Raw genomic sequence first — 13,246 nt, 5'->3', positions numbered from 1 at the left:
ATATATATATATATATATATATATATATACATACATACAGATAGATATATTTATCTATCTATCTACCTACCTACCTATCTATCTATGTATCATCAAATTTTCATCAAATTAACAATTTGATGCAAATTAAGAAAAGCGTCATTTTATCTTAATAGATCATATCTGGATGATTAGAAGCGTTAACCGTCATCAAATTAAATCTAAAATACAAGAACCCAAACACTTCTCTTAAAATACACATAGCCTACATAATCTTTACAAAAAAAAGAGAAAAATACACTTTATTAAAGATTTCAAAACCTTTTTGAATCAGACTAAAAGCGAACATTCCGTTTGTCACTAACGCGACACATGATCGCAAACCTGATGCTAATTGTACCTGACATCCTATTTTTCACCAATGTTATTTGGCTACAATCTCCTGAAAACGGAACACTCCTCTGCAATCATAACTGGATTGGAATGAGGCAATACTCATCATGCACAGCCACATTTCTCAAGGAAGGTCAGTCGGGGGAGGAGCGGAGATTTCATGGCACCGGCAGAGCAACCTGACAGGCTTTTTGGGCAGGAGCGAGTATATAACCACAGGTAGGTCACCCATGAGGCATCAGTCGCATTTCTGCCTTGACAGCTTCAAATTCCAGAAATCTGATTCTGCGGCTTCAACGAGATACAGGCATCATGAGAAGTCTACTTTTCTGTGGTAAGAAAAAGTCAAATCTTTTAGTACCATTACATTAACAAACCCTAATTAATATATATATATATATATATATATATATATATATATATATATATATATATATATATATATATATATAATCAATAAGCTGTCTTTGTATCAATTCGCTCTATCGGAAATAATATATTTTATTATATACTGAAGGGGAATTTTTTAGTTGATAATAAGTTAAAAATTCCTCGGTAACATATAGAAAATATATTATTTCTAGAGCGAATACATATTAAAGGATGTTTGTAGCTTGACTGTATATGAATCACTTGTGATGTGATAAAGTCATATATATATATATATATATATATATATATATATATATATATATATATATATATATATATATATATATATATATATATATATATGTATATATATATATATATATATATATATATATATATATATATATATATATATATGTATGTATATACAAAAGTAATGCATACACACACACATGTGTGTGTGCATTGTAAAGATAGATAAATCATTGAAACGTGTTATATAACTTAGCAAATAAATAAATAAATTGAATAAAATTACATTTCAGCTGTCATCGGCTTTGCGTCAGCTGACAATCTCCCTCCAAGCAATGGCTACGCCCCTCCTCCAAGCAACTCCTACGGACCACCTAGAAACGGATACGGAATAGATCCTGCCATTGCTGCTTTGGCTAAAAATATTCCTGGAGGTGGAGTCCCTGGAGAAGACTATCCTATCTTGGCCTCTGTCCCTGATACCGGATTCGACTGCAACGCCCAGAATGTCCCTGGATATTACGCCGACACTGATGCTGAAGCTCGATGCCAGGTCTTTCACATCTGCCAGAACAGGCCCAGTGGACGCCGTCAGCAGGACTCCTTCCTCTGCCCCAACGGTACCATCTTCAACCAACAGTACCTCGTCTGTGACTGGTGGTTCAACTTCGACTGCGCTGACGCCGAATCCTTCTACTCAGTCAACGAACTTATCGGAGTTGTTCCTAAAGGATATGGACCACCAAAAACTCCTTCAGGAGCATATGGAGCTCCTGTCTAATGGCTACTGTTACTTGAGTTCTCTGTTTGAGCTTTTCCCGACGAATGGAAATGCAACTGTTACCCTTACCCTGAATGCATATTGCCGGACAATTCCTTTGTCTTTTCAGCAGCATAACTTATCTTGTAGAAATGATAATATAGAGTTAAATATTAATATAAATGTATATTGTCTATTTTGTTAAAATAAAATATTCCGCTGTCATCAATTTTCATTCACAAATAACCCAGTTTTAAACCACAATACTGACATTTTAAAATTATTAATATATAGCTGGATATACTTTATCGTACTGCAAAAATATTGCAGATATTGGGGCATTCCTAAATGAATCTCAAACATACTGGTTTACATTGCAGGTGAAAATCACAAATAATATATGCTAAATTAATTCTAGGTCCAACCATATATATGTCAATTTAGGCCTCACCAGTGAGTGCTGATCATTCTTGAATATACGTGAGCTTTCTGGAATAGTAAGCAGATTTAAAGTAGTTTCTTGTATATGATTACTTCTTATCATCATTATTATCTTTAACGTTTTTATTACCATTGAAATTTGCTTTTTTCACTTTTTCGTATTTAGCCCTCTGACCTGACTTCTGTATTCCACCTAAGGTCCACAGCAGGAAATTAGTTTGTAAGGCAATATGTTTTTAATTGCTGTCATTTTTAATAAGTTTTTTATTATTATTTTTATAAACTACTATTCTCAGTAATAATACTTTCACTACCAATTATATAACTGCTATTTTATTTTTCTACTACTACCTCAGCACCTGTGTGGATATTACCATTTATCATTTTTATCACTTTAACCCGTGTGTCTACTTTTTGTGCAATTATTGTAATGCCTACTTTGTATATTCCATGTACATGACCTCGTGCTGAAAATAAAGATGATTATTATTATTATATTTCTTTTACTTTCCCATGTTATTTCTTGGGTCTAGTCTAGGGCGGGGGTGGGGGAGGTACGATGACCGTCCCATTGGCCTCTTGCGCTTGAAAAAATCCTTGGTTTTAACCCAAGTCTCCTTTGTTCCTTTCTGGATTGATTTCAAGTCACTTTATGAATGAATATGCGACATCCAGTTCTCCTTTAGCAGCTCAATTTTCTCCTATCAACTAAAAATATCTCTGACATTGCAAATACGTTTCTATCTTTAAACTCTACTATCATCATCATATAGTATTTCTTCTTTGGCTTTCCAGCTTAATAATACTTCAATAAAACGGACTTTACTTACTCAGAGTCCTGCTCTTCAATCGAGCTCGTATTTTTTCTTTATTCCTACATATGATACCGTGGCTTTATTATGCTAACCAGAGTTGGGTTTTCTCTCTCATGTTGCTGTGCAACACCGAATTTGCCACCGAATGGGACTTCTTCAAGCATTCTTATTTTCCCTTCTTTAAGAGACATAGGCATTTACTTATTTGAAAATTATACAGATTTTTTTATTTTCACTAAAACATTCCTCCCTCTTTCATATCGGTCTCTACTCGAACCGAGACATTTGGCAAATTCCCTTATATTCGTCTAAGTACTGACATTTTCTGAGTACTTCTAAATTTTTTTCACAAACATGAACTTGCGATAGAAACACAGCCGGCATGTGATAGGTTTCTTCAGTGCATTTACCCATCACTTCTTTGATTATTTACAAAAAAGTGTAGAACGTGAAGATGACAAAAGATGTGAAAACGTGGTCAAATTAGGATCAACTAAAGGATCGAACAAATTTTGAGTGGTCGTTGACACGCAACACTTTTTGGACCACATATATCTGAAAGTTCTGGTCAATCTGGAAACCTGAGAAAAAGAGGAAGGATCATGACCAATACCCGTGTTTACCATGAAGTATAGGCCTACGGATTTCTTCATAGTAAACAGTGAATACTGACATATACGTTTTGCATATTCATAGGTCAGTTTAAACCATAATCATAGAATATAACCCCAAGGAATGCCCTTCAATATAATGAATGACGGTGCCATGGTCTCCGTACTCTTCTCGTTACAAAAGTGAAGCAAGAAAATGACACGAAAACCACTAGAACGTTTTCACAGTTGTCCTGTTGACTGCTTGTTGATTTTAAGTAGCACTGCATCTACTGCAGTTCATCTGAGATGAAATGAATGTTGAGATCATTCTCAGTATGTACTTCTTCAAAGGTACAGGTATTTATGTCATCATTAGCCATGAATGTTCTATGTCGAAATGCACAGCGAGAGAGAGAGAGAGAGAGAGAGAGAGAGAGAGAGAGAGAGAGAGAGAGAGAGAGAGAGAGAGAGAGAGAGAGAGAGAGAGCAGGTTGATGGAAGATCTAATTCAGAGGGCACAGCGAACTTGAAAAATCTAGTCAATAGTCCTAGCAAACAACGATTACTTGTTGTATTTTTTCAATGGGGACTAATGTATATAGATTATATATTAGTCAGCTTTCTGCTTAACTGACGAATTGCTTTCTTTTATTGCTACCTTAACTATACTTTAACTGTATATATTTCTGAAGGCTATTTAAAATTTACGCCATCCACTGTTGGGAGAGATCCTTATTATTTGAAATAATTTAAAATTATCTTACGTATAACATCAAAAATTTAAATATTCATGAAAGACCCTCAGGGTTTCACTTCTTGTGTATCATCTCAATGGGATCAACTTATGAAAGGAGAGAGTATCGAAAGATCATCAACAAGACAATGTGTCAACGGTGACTCGTGCACAACCAAATTTCAATACATTACTTAGGCTAATAAACTTAATTTTATTTTTCGCAAATTCCTGTTTTTTTTTATTCATTCCTGACTATATACATACATACTCGCACACATATGGGTATGTGTGTGTGTGTGTGTGTGAGTATGCGTAGTTAGGAATTTAAAAGCAGAAATTTACGAAAAGAAAACTAAGATTATTAGCAAAAACATACGTATGCTTTATTCAAATCATGCTGCATCTACATATATATATGCATACATACATACATACATACATACATACATATATATATATATATATATATATATATATATATATATATATATATATATATATATATATATATATATATATATATATATTTATATATATATATATAGATATATATACATACATGTATACATATATATAATATATATATAATATATACATACATATAAATACACACACACATATATATATATATGTGTGTGTGTGTACATAAACAATTTTATGAAAATTACGAAAAACTTTCAATTTGTCGTAATAGATCGCATCTGAGTGATTGGAAGTGGAAGAGTTGACCATCATCAAATTAAACCTAAATTACACGAAGCCAAACACTCCTCTTATAATAAATATAGCCTGCATAATCTTTAAACAAAAGAGACAAAAAGATTTACTAAAAGGTAAGCAAATCTTTCTGAAGCAAAGCAAAGGTAAATACCTTGTTTATTTCTGACGCTGACACATGATCGCAAACCTGACTCCAACTCTACCTGCCATCCCACTTTTCGCAGTTGTCATTTAGCTACAATCTCCTATAAAAGTAACACTTCTCTGCAATCATAACTGGACTGGAATGAGGCAATAATCATCATGCACAACCACATTTCTCAAGGAAGGTCAGTTGGGGGAGGAGCGGAGATTTCATGACACCAGCAGAGCAACCTGACAGGCTTTTGGGCACGAGAGAGTATATAACCACAGGTAGGTCATCCATGAAGCATCAGTTGTACTTCTGCTTTTATAGCTTCAATTTCTAGAATTATGATTCTGCGGCCTCAACAACATACAGGCATCATGAGAAGTCTACTTTTCTGTGGTAAGAAGTCTCATATCATGCAGTACCAATGATATTAACAAATACTACACGTGTGCATTACTTAGCTGTCTATCTATATAAATTTATATATATATATATATATATATATATATATATATATATATATATATATATATATATATATATATATATATATATATATATATATATATATATATATATATATATATATATCATACACATGTGTGTTCGTGTGTTGTAAAGATAAATATCTCACTGAAATATATTATGAAATAAAAAAAAAAATTTAAATGCCTATTAAATTCAATACAATTGCATTCCAGTTGTCATCAGCTTTGTGTCAGCTGACAATCTCCCTCCAAGCAATGGCTACGCCCCTCCTCCAAGCAATTCCTACGGACCACCTAGAAACGGATACGGAATAGATCCTGCCATTGCTGCTTTGGCTAAAAATATTCCTGGAGGTGGAGTCCCTGGAGAAGACTATCCTATCTTGGCCTCTGTCCTGATACCGGTTCGACTGCAACGCCCAGAATGTCCCTGGATATTACGCCGACACTGACGCTGAAGCTCGATGCCAGGTCTTTCATCTGCCAGAACAGGCCCAGTGGACGCCGTCAGCAGGACTCCTTCCTCTGCCCCCCAACGGTACCATCTTCAACCAACAGTACCTCGTCTGTGACTGGTGGTTCAACTTCGACTGCGCTGACGCCGAATCCTTCTACTCAGTCAACGAACTTATCGGAGTTGTTCCTAAAGGTTATGGACCACCAAAACTCCTTCAGGAGCATACGGAGCTCCTGTCTAATGGCTACTGTTACTTGAGTTCTCTGTTTGAGCTTTTCCCTGACGAATGGAAATGCAACTGTTACCCTTACTGAATGCATATTGCCGGACAATTCCTTTTGTCTTTCAGCAGCATAACTTATCTTGTAGAAATGATAATATAGAGTTAAAAATTAATATAATGTATATTGTCTATTTTGTTAAAATAAAATATTCTGGCTGTCATCATTTTTCATTCACATATAACCCAGTTTCAAACCACAATACTGACATTTTAAATTATTAATATATAGCTGGATATAACTTATCGTACTGCAAAAATATTGCAGATATTGGGGGATTCCTAAATGAATCTCAAACATACTGGTTTACATTGCAGGTGAAAATCACAAATAATATATGCTAAATTAATTCTAGGTCCAAGTACATATATGACAATTTAGGCCTCACCAGTGAGTGCTGACCATTCTTGAATTTACGTGAGCTTTCTGGAATAGTAATCAGATTTAAAGTAGTTTCTTGTATATGATTACTTCTTATCATCATTATTATCTTTAACGTTTTTATTACCATTGAGATTTGCTTTTTTTCACTTTTTCGTATTTAGCCCTCTGGACCTGACTTCTGTATTCCACCTAAGGTCCACAGCAGGAAATTAGTTTGTAGGCAATATGTTTTTAATTGCTGTTATTTTTAATAAGTTTTTTATTATTATTTTTATACACTATTATTCTCAGTAATAATATTTTCACTACCAATTATATAACTGCTATTTTATTTTTCTACTACTACCTCAGCACCTGTGTGGATATTACCATTTATCATTTTTATCACTTTAACCCGTGTCTCTACTTTTGTGCAATTATTGCAATGCCTCCACTTTGTATATTCCATGTACATGACCTCGTGCTGAAAATAAAGATGATTATTATTATTATATTTCCTTTTACTTTCCCGTTATTTCTTCGGGTCTAGTCTAGAGGGCGGGGGGTGGGGGGAGGTACTACGATGACCGTCCCATTGGCCCTTGCGCTTGAGAAAAAATCCTTGGTTTTAACCCAAGTCTCCTTTTGTCTCCTTTCTGGATTGATTTCAAGTCACTTTATGAATGAATATGCGACATCCAGTTCTCCTTTAGCAGCTCAATTTTCTCCTATCAACTAAAATATCTCTGACATTGCAAATACTTTCTATCTTTAAACTCTACTATCATCATCATATAGTATTTCTTCTTTGGCTTTCCATCTTAATAATACTTCAATAAAACGGACTTTACTTACTCAGAGTCCTGCTCTTCAATCGAGCTCGTATTTTTTCTTTATTCCTACATATGATACCGTGGCTTTATTATGCTAACTAGAGTTGGGTTTTCTCTCTCATGTTGCTGTGCAACACCGAATTTGCCACCGACTGGGACTTCTTCAAGCATTCTTATTTTCCCTTCTTTAAGAGACATAGGCATTTACTTATTTGAAAATTATACAGATTTTTTTATTTTCACTAAAACATTCCTCCCTCTTTCATATCGGTCTCTACTCGAACCGAGACATTTGGCAAATTCCCCTATATTCGTCTAAGTACTGACATTTTCTGAGTACTTCTAAATTTTTTTTCACAAACATGAACTTGCGATAGAAACACAGCCGGCATGTGATAGCTTTCTTCAGTGCATTTACCCATCACTTCTTTTGATTATTCACAAAAAGTGTAGAACGTGAAGATGACAAAGATGTGAAAACGTGGTCAAATTAGGATCAACTAAAGGATCGAACAAATTTTGAGTGGTCGTTGACACGCAACACTTTTTGGACCACATATATCTGAAAGTTCTGGTCAATCTGGAAACCTGAGAAAAAGAGGAAGGATCATGACCAACAGCCGTGTTTACCATGAAGTATAGGCCTACGGATTTCTTCATAGTAAACAGTGAATACTGACATATACGTTTTGCATATTCATAGGTCAGTTTAACCCATAATCATAGAATATAACCCCAAGGAATGCCCTTCAATATAATGAATGACGGTGCCATGGTCTCCGTACTCTTCTTGTTACAAAAGTGAAGCAAGAAAATGACACGAAAAACCACTAGAATGTTTTCACAGTTGTCCTGTTGACTGCTTGTTGATTTTAAGTAGCACTGCACCTACTGCAGTTCATCTGAGATGAAATGAATGTTGAGATCATTCTCAGTGTACTTCTTCAAAGGTACAGGTATTTATGTCATCATTAGCCATGAATGTTCTATGTCGAAATGCACAGAGAGAGAGAGAGAGAGAGAGAGAGAGAAGGGAGGAGGTCGATGGAAGATCTAATTCAGAGAGCACAGCGAACTTAAAAAATCTAGTCAATAGTCCTAGCAAACAACGATTACTTGTTGTATTTTGTCAATGGGGACTAATATATATAGATTATATATTAGTCAGGTTTCTGCTTAACTGACGAATTGCTTTCTTTTATTGCTACCTTAACTATACTTTAAATGTATATATTTCTGAAGGTTATTTAAAATTTACGCCATCCACTGTTGGGACAGATCCTTATTATTTGAAATAATTTAAAATTATCTTACGTATAACATCAAAAATTTAAATATTCATGAAAGACCCTCAGGGTTTCACTTCTTGTGTGTCATCTCAATGGGATCAACTTATGAAAGGAGAGAGTATCGAAAGATCATCAACAAGCCAATGTGTCAACGGTGACTCGTGCACAACCTAATTTCAATACATTACTTAGGCTAATAAACTTAATTTTATTTTTCGCAAATTCCTGTTTTTTTATTCATTCCTGACTATATACATACATACTCACACATATGGGTATGTGTGTGTGTGTGTGGTGTGTGAGTATGTGTATTAGGTGTGCAGTGTGAGAAAAAGAAAAACTAAGATTATTAGCAAAAACATTTATGAAAAGAAAATCTACATTATATATGCATAAACATACATAACGCTTTATTCATATATCATATGCATCTATATATATATATATATATATATATATATATATATATATATATTATATATATATATATATATATATATATATATATATATATATATATATATACATACATGTATATATATATAATATATATATATATATACATACATATAAATACACACACACATATATATATATATGTGTGTGTGTACATAAACAATTTTATGAAAATTACGAAAAACTTCAATTTGTCGTAATAGATCGTATCTGAGTGATGGGAAGTGGAAGAGTTGACCATCATCAAATTAAACCTAAAATACACGAAGCCAAACACTCCTCTTATAATAAATATAGCCTGCATAATCTTTAAACAAAAGAGACAAAAAGATTTACTAAAAGGTAAGCAAATCTTTCTGAAGCAAAGCAAAGGTAAATATCTTGTTTATTTCTGACGTTGACACATGATCGCAAACCTGACGCTACCTCTACCTGCCATCCCACTTTTCGCAGTTGTCATTTGGCTACAATCTCCTAAAAAAGTAACACTTCTCTGCAATCATAACTGGACTGCAATGAGGCAATAATTATCATGCACAACCACATTTCTCAAGGAAGGTCAGTCGGGGGAGGAGCCGAGATTTCATGACACCAGCGGAGCAACCTGACCGGCTTTTGGGCACGAGAGAGTATATAACCACAGGTAGGTCATCCATGAAGCATCAGTTGTACTTCTGCTTTTATAGCTTCAATTTCTAGAATTATGATTCTGCGGCCTCAACAACATACAGGCATCATGAGAAGTCTACTTTTCTGTGGTAAGAAGTCTCATATCATGCAGTACCACGATATTAACAAATACTACACGTGTGCATTACTTAGCTATCTATCTATATAAATTTATATATATATATATATATATATATATATATATATATATATATATATATATATATATATATATATATATATATATATATATGTATATATATATATATAAATATAATATATATATATGTATATATATAAAGATAAATCATATACTGTGTGTAAATATATCTCACTGAAATAAAAAAAAAAAAATTTAAATGCCTATTAAATTCAATACAATTATTCCAGTTGTCATCAGCTTTGTGTCAGCTGACAATCTCCCTCCAAGCAAATGGCTACGCCCTCCTCCAAGCAATTCCTACGGACCACCTAGAAACGGATACGGAATAGATCCTGCCATTGCTGCTTTGGCTAAAAATATTCCGGAGGTGGAGTCCCTGGAGAAGACTATCCTATCTTGGCCTCTGTCCCTGATACCGGGTTCGACTGCAACGCCCAGAATGTCCCTGGATATTACGCCGATACTGACGCTGAAGCTCGATGCCAGGTCTTTCACATCTGCCAGAACAGGCCCAGTGGACGCCGTCAGCAGGACTCCTTCCTCTGCCCCAACGGTACCATCTTCAACCAACAGTACCTCGTCTGTGACTGGTGGTTCAACTTCGACTGTGCTGACGCCGAATCCTTCTACTCAGTCAACGAACTTATCGGAGTTGTTCCTAAAGGTTATGGACCACCAAAAACTCCTTCAGGAGCATACGGAGCTCCTGTCTAATGGCTACTGTTACTTGAGTTCTCTGTTTGAGCTTTTCCCGACGAATGGAAATGCAACTGTTACCCTTACCCTGAATGCATATTGCCGGACAATTCCTTCTGTCCTTTCAGCAGCATAACTTATCTTGTAGAAATGATAATATAGAGTTAAAAATTAATATAAGTGTATATTGTCTATTTTGTTAAAATAAAATATTCCGCTGTCATCATTTTTCATTCACATATAACCCAGTTTCAAACCACAATACTGACTATATAGCTGGATATAACTTATCGTACTGCAAAAATATTGCAGATATTGGGGGATTCCTAAATGAATCTCAAACATACTGGTTTACATTGCAGGTGAAAATCAAAAAATAATATATGCTAAATTAATTCTACGTCCAAGTACATATATGTCAATTTAGGCCTCACCGGTGAGTGCTGACCATTCTTGAATTTACGTGAGCTTTCTGGAATAGTAATCAGATTTAAAGTAGTTTATTGTATATGATTACTTCTTATCATCATTATTATCTTTAACGTTTTTATTACCATTGAAATTTGCTTTTTTTCACTTTTTCGTATTTAGCCCTGTGGACCTGACTTCTGTATTCCACCTAAGGTCCACAGCAGGAAATTAGTTTGAAGGCAATATGTTTTTAATTGCTGTTATTTTTAATAAGCTTTTTATTATTATTTTTATACACTATTATTCTCAGTAATAGTATTTCACTACCAATTATATAACTGCTATTTTATTTTTCTACTACTACCTCAGCACCTGTGTGGATATTGCCAATTATAATTTTTAGCACTTTAACTCGTGTGTCTACTTTTGCGCAATTATTGTAATGCCTCTACCTTGTATATTCCATGTACATGACCTCGTGCTGAAAATAAAGATGATTATTATTATTATATTTCCTTTTACTTTCCCGTTATTTCTTCGGGTCTAGTCTAGAGGGCGGGGGTGGGGAGGTACTACGATGACTGTCCCATTGGCCCTTGAGCTTGAAAAATCCTTGGTTTTAACCTAAAGTCTCCTTTTTGTCTCTTTCTGGATTGATTTCAAGTCACTTTATGAATGAATATGCGACATCCAGTTCTCCTTTAGCAGCTCAATTTTCCTATCAACTAAAATATCTCTGACATTGCAAATACTTTCCTATCTTTAAACTCTACCATCCTCATCATATAGTATTTCTTCTTTGGCTCCCCATCTTAATGATACTTCAAAAAAACGGACTTTACTTGCTCAGAGTCCTGCTCTTCAATCGAGCTCGTATTTTTTCTTTATTCCTACATATGATACCGTGGCTTTATTATGCTAACTAGAGTTGGGTTTTCTCTCTCATGTTGCAGTAACACCGAATTTGCCACCGACTGGGACTTCTTCAAAGCATTCTTATTTTCCTTCTTTAAGAGACATAGGCATTTACTTATTTGAAAATTATACAGATTTTTTTATTTTCACTAAAACATTCCTCCCTCTTTCATATCGGTCTCTACTGAACTGAGACATTTGGCAAATTCACTATATTCATCTAAGTACTGACATTTTCTGAGTACTTCTAAATTTTTTTCACAAACATGAACTTACGATAGAAAACACAGCCGGCATGTGATAGGTTTCCTCAGTGCATTTACCCATCACTTCTTTGATTATTCACAAAAAAGTGTAGAACGTGAAGATGACAAAAGATGTGAAAACGTGGTCAAATTAGGATCAACTAAAGGATCGAACAAAATTTGAGTGGTCGTTGATACGCAAAGCTTTTTGGACCACATATACCTGAAAGTTCTGGTCAATCTGGAAACCTGAGAAAAAGAGGAAGAATCATGACCAATAGCCGTGTTTACCAAGAGGTATAGGTCTACGGATTTCTTCATAGTAAAGAGTGAATACTGACATATACGTTTTGCATATTCATAAGTCAGTTTAAACCATAATCATAGAATATAACCAAGGTACGCCCTTCAATATAATGAATGACGGTGCCATGGTCTCCGTACTCTTCTTGTTTCAAAAGTGAAGCAAGAAAATGACACGAAAACCACTAGAATGTTTTCACAGTTGTCCTGTTGACTGCTTGTTGATTTTAAGTAGCACTGCACCTACCGCAGTTCATCTGAGATGAAATAGTGTTGAGATCATTTTCAGTATGTACTTCTTCAAAGGTACAGGTATTTATGTCAATATTAGCCATGAATGTTCTATGTCGAAATGCACAGAGAGAGAGAGAGAGAGAGAGAGAGAGAGAGAGAGAGAGAGAGAGAGAGAGAGAGAGAGCAGGTTGATGGAAGATCCAATTCAGAGAGCACAGCGAACTTGAAGAGTCTAGTCACTAGTCCTAT

The 13,246-nt window shown here is 34.6% G+C and overlaps 2 protein-coding genes across 2 annotated transcripts; both read left to right on the top strand.

Moving 5' to 3' along the window:
- The first annotated feature begins 618 nt into the window (after positions 1 to 618).
- LOC136833210 (uncharacterized) lies at positions 619 to 1,869 on the top strand. Its single transcript, XM_067095075.1, has 2 exons — positions 619 to 706; positions 1,290 to 1,869. Exons 1-2 carry the CDS (start codon positions 685 to 687, stop codon positions 1,775 to 1,777), a joined length of 510 nt encoding a protein of 169 aa, XP_066951176.1. The 5' UTR covers positions 619 to 684; the 3' UTR covers positions 1,778 to 1,869.
- A 3,640-nt stretch (positions 1,870 to 5,509) lies between these two features.
- LOC136833207 (uncharacterized) lies at positions 5,510 to 11,110 on the top strand. Its single transcript, XM_067095072.1, has 3 exons — positions 5,510 to 5,590; positions 5,896 to 6,036; positions 10,561 to 11,110. Exons 1-3 carry the CDS (start codon positions 5,536 to 5,538, stop codon positions 10,905 to 10,907), a joined length of 543 nt encoding a protein of 180 aa, XP_066951173.1. The 5' UTR covers positions 5,510 to 5,535; the 3' UTR covers positions 10,908 to 11,110.
- Positions 11,111 to 13,246: the final 2,136 nt, after the last annotated feature.

Source organism: Macrobrachium rosenbergii, chromosome 51 (assembly GCF_040412425.1).
Source record: "Macrobrachium rosenbergii isolate ZJJX-2024 chromosome 51, ASM4041242v1, whole genome shotgun sequence".
In the NCBI taxonomy this organism is placed as follows: Eukaryota; Metazoa; Arthropoda; class Malacostraca; order Decapoda; family Palaemonidae; genus Macrobrachium; species Macrobrachium rosenbergii.
Note: the sequence above shows the minus strand (reverse complement) of the source record. Positions and strands in the feature narration are given on the sequence as shown.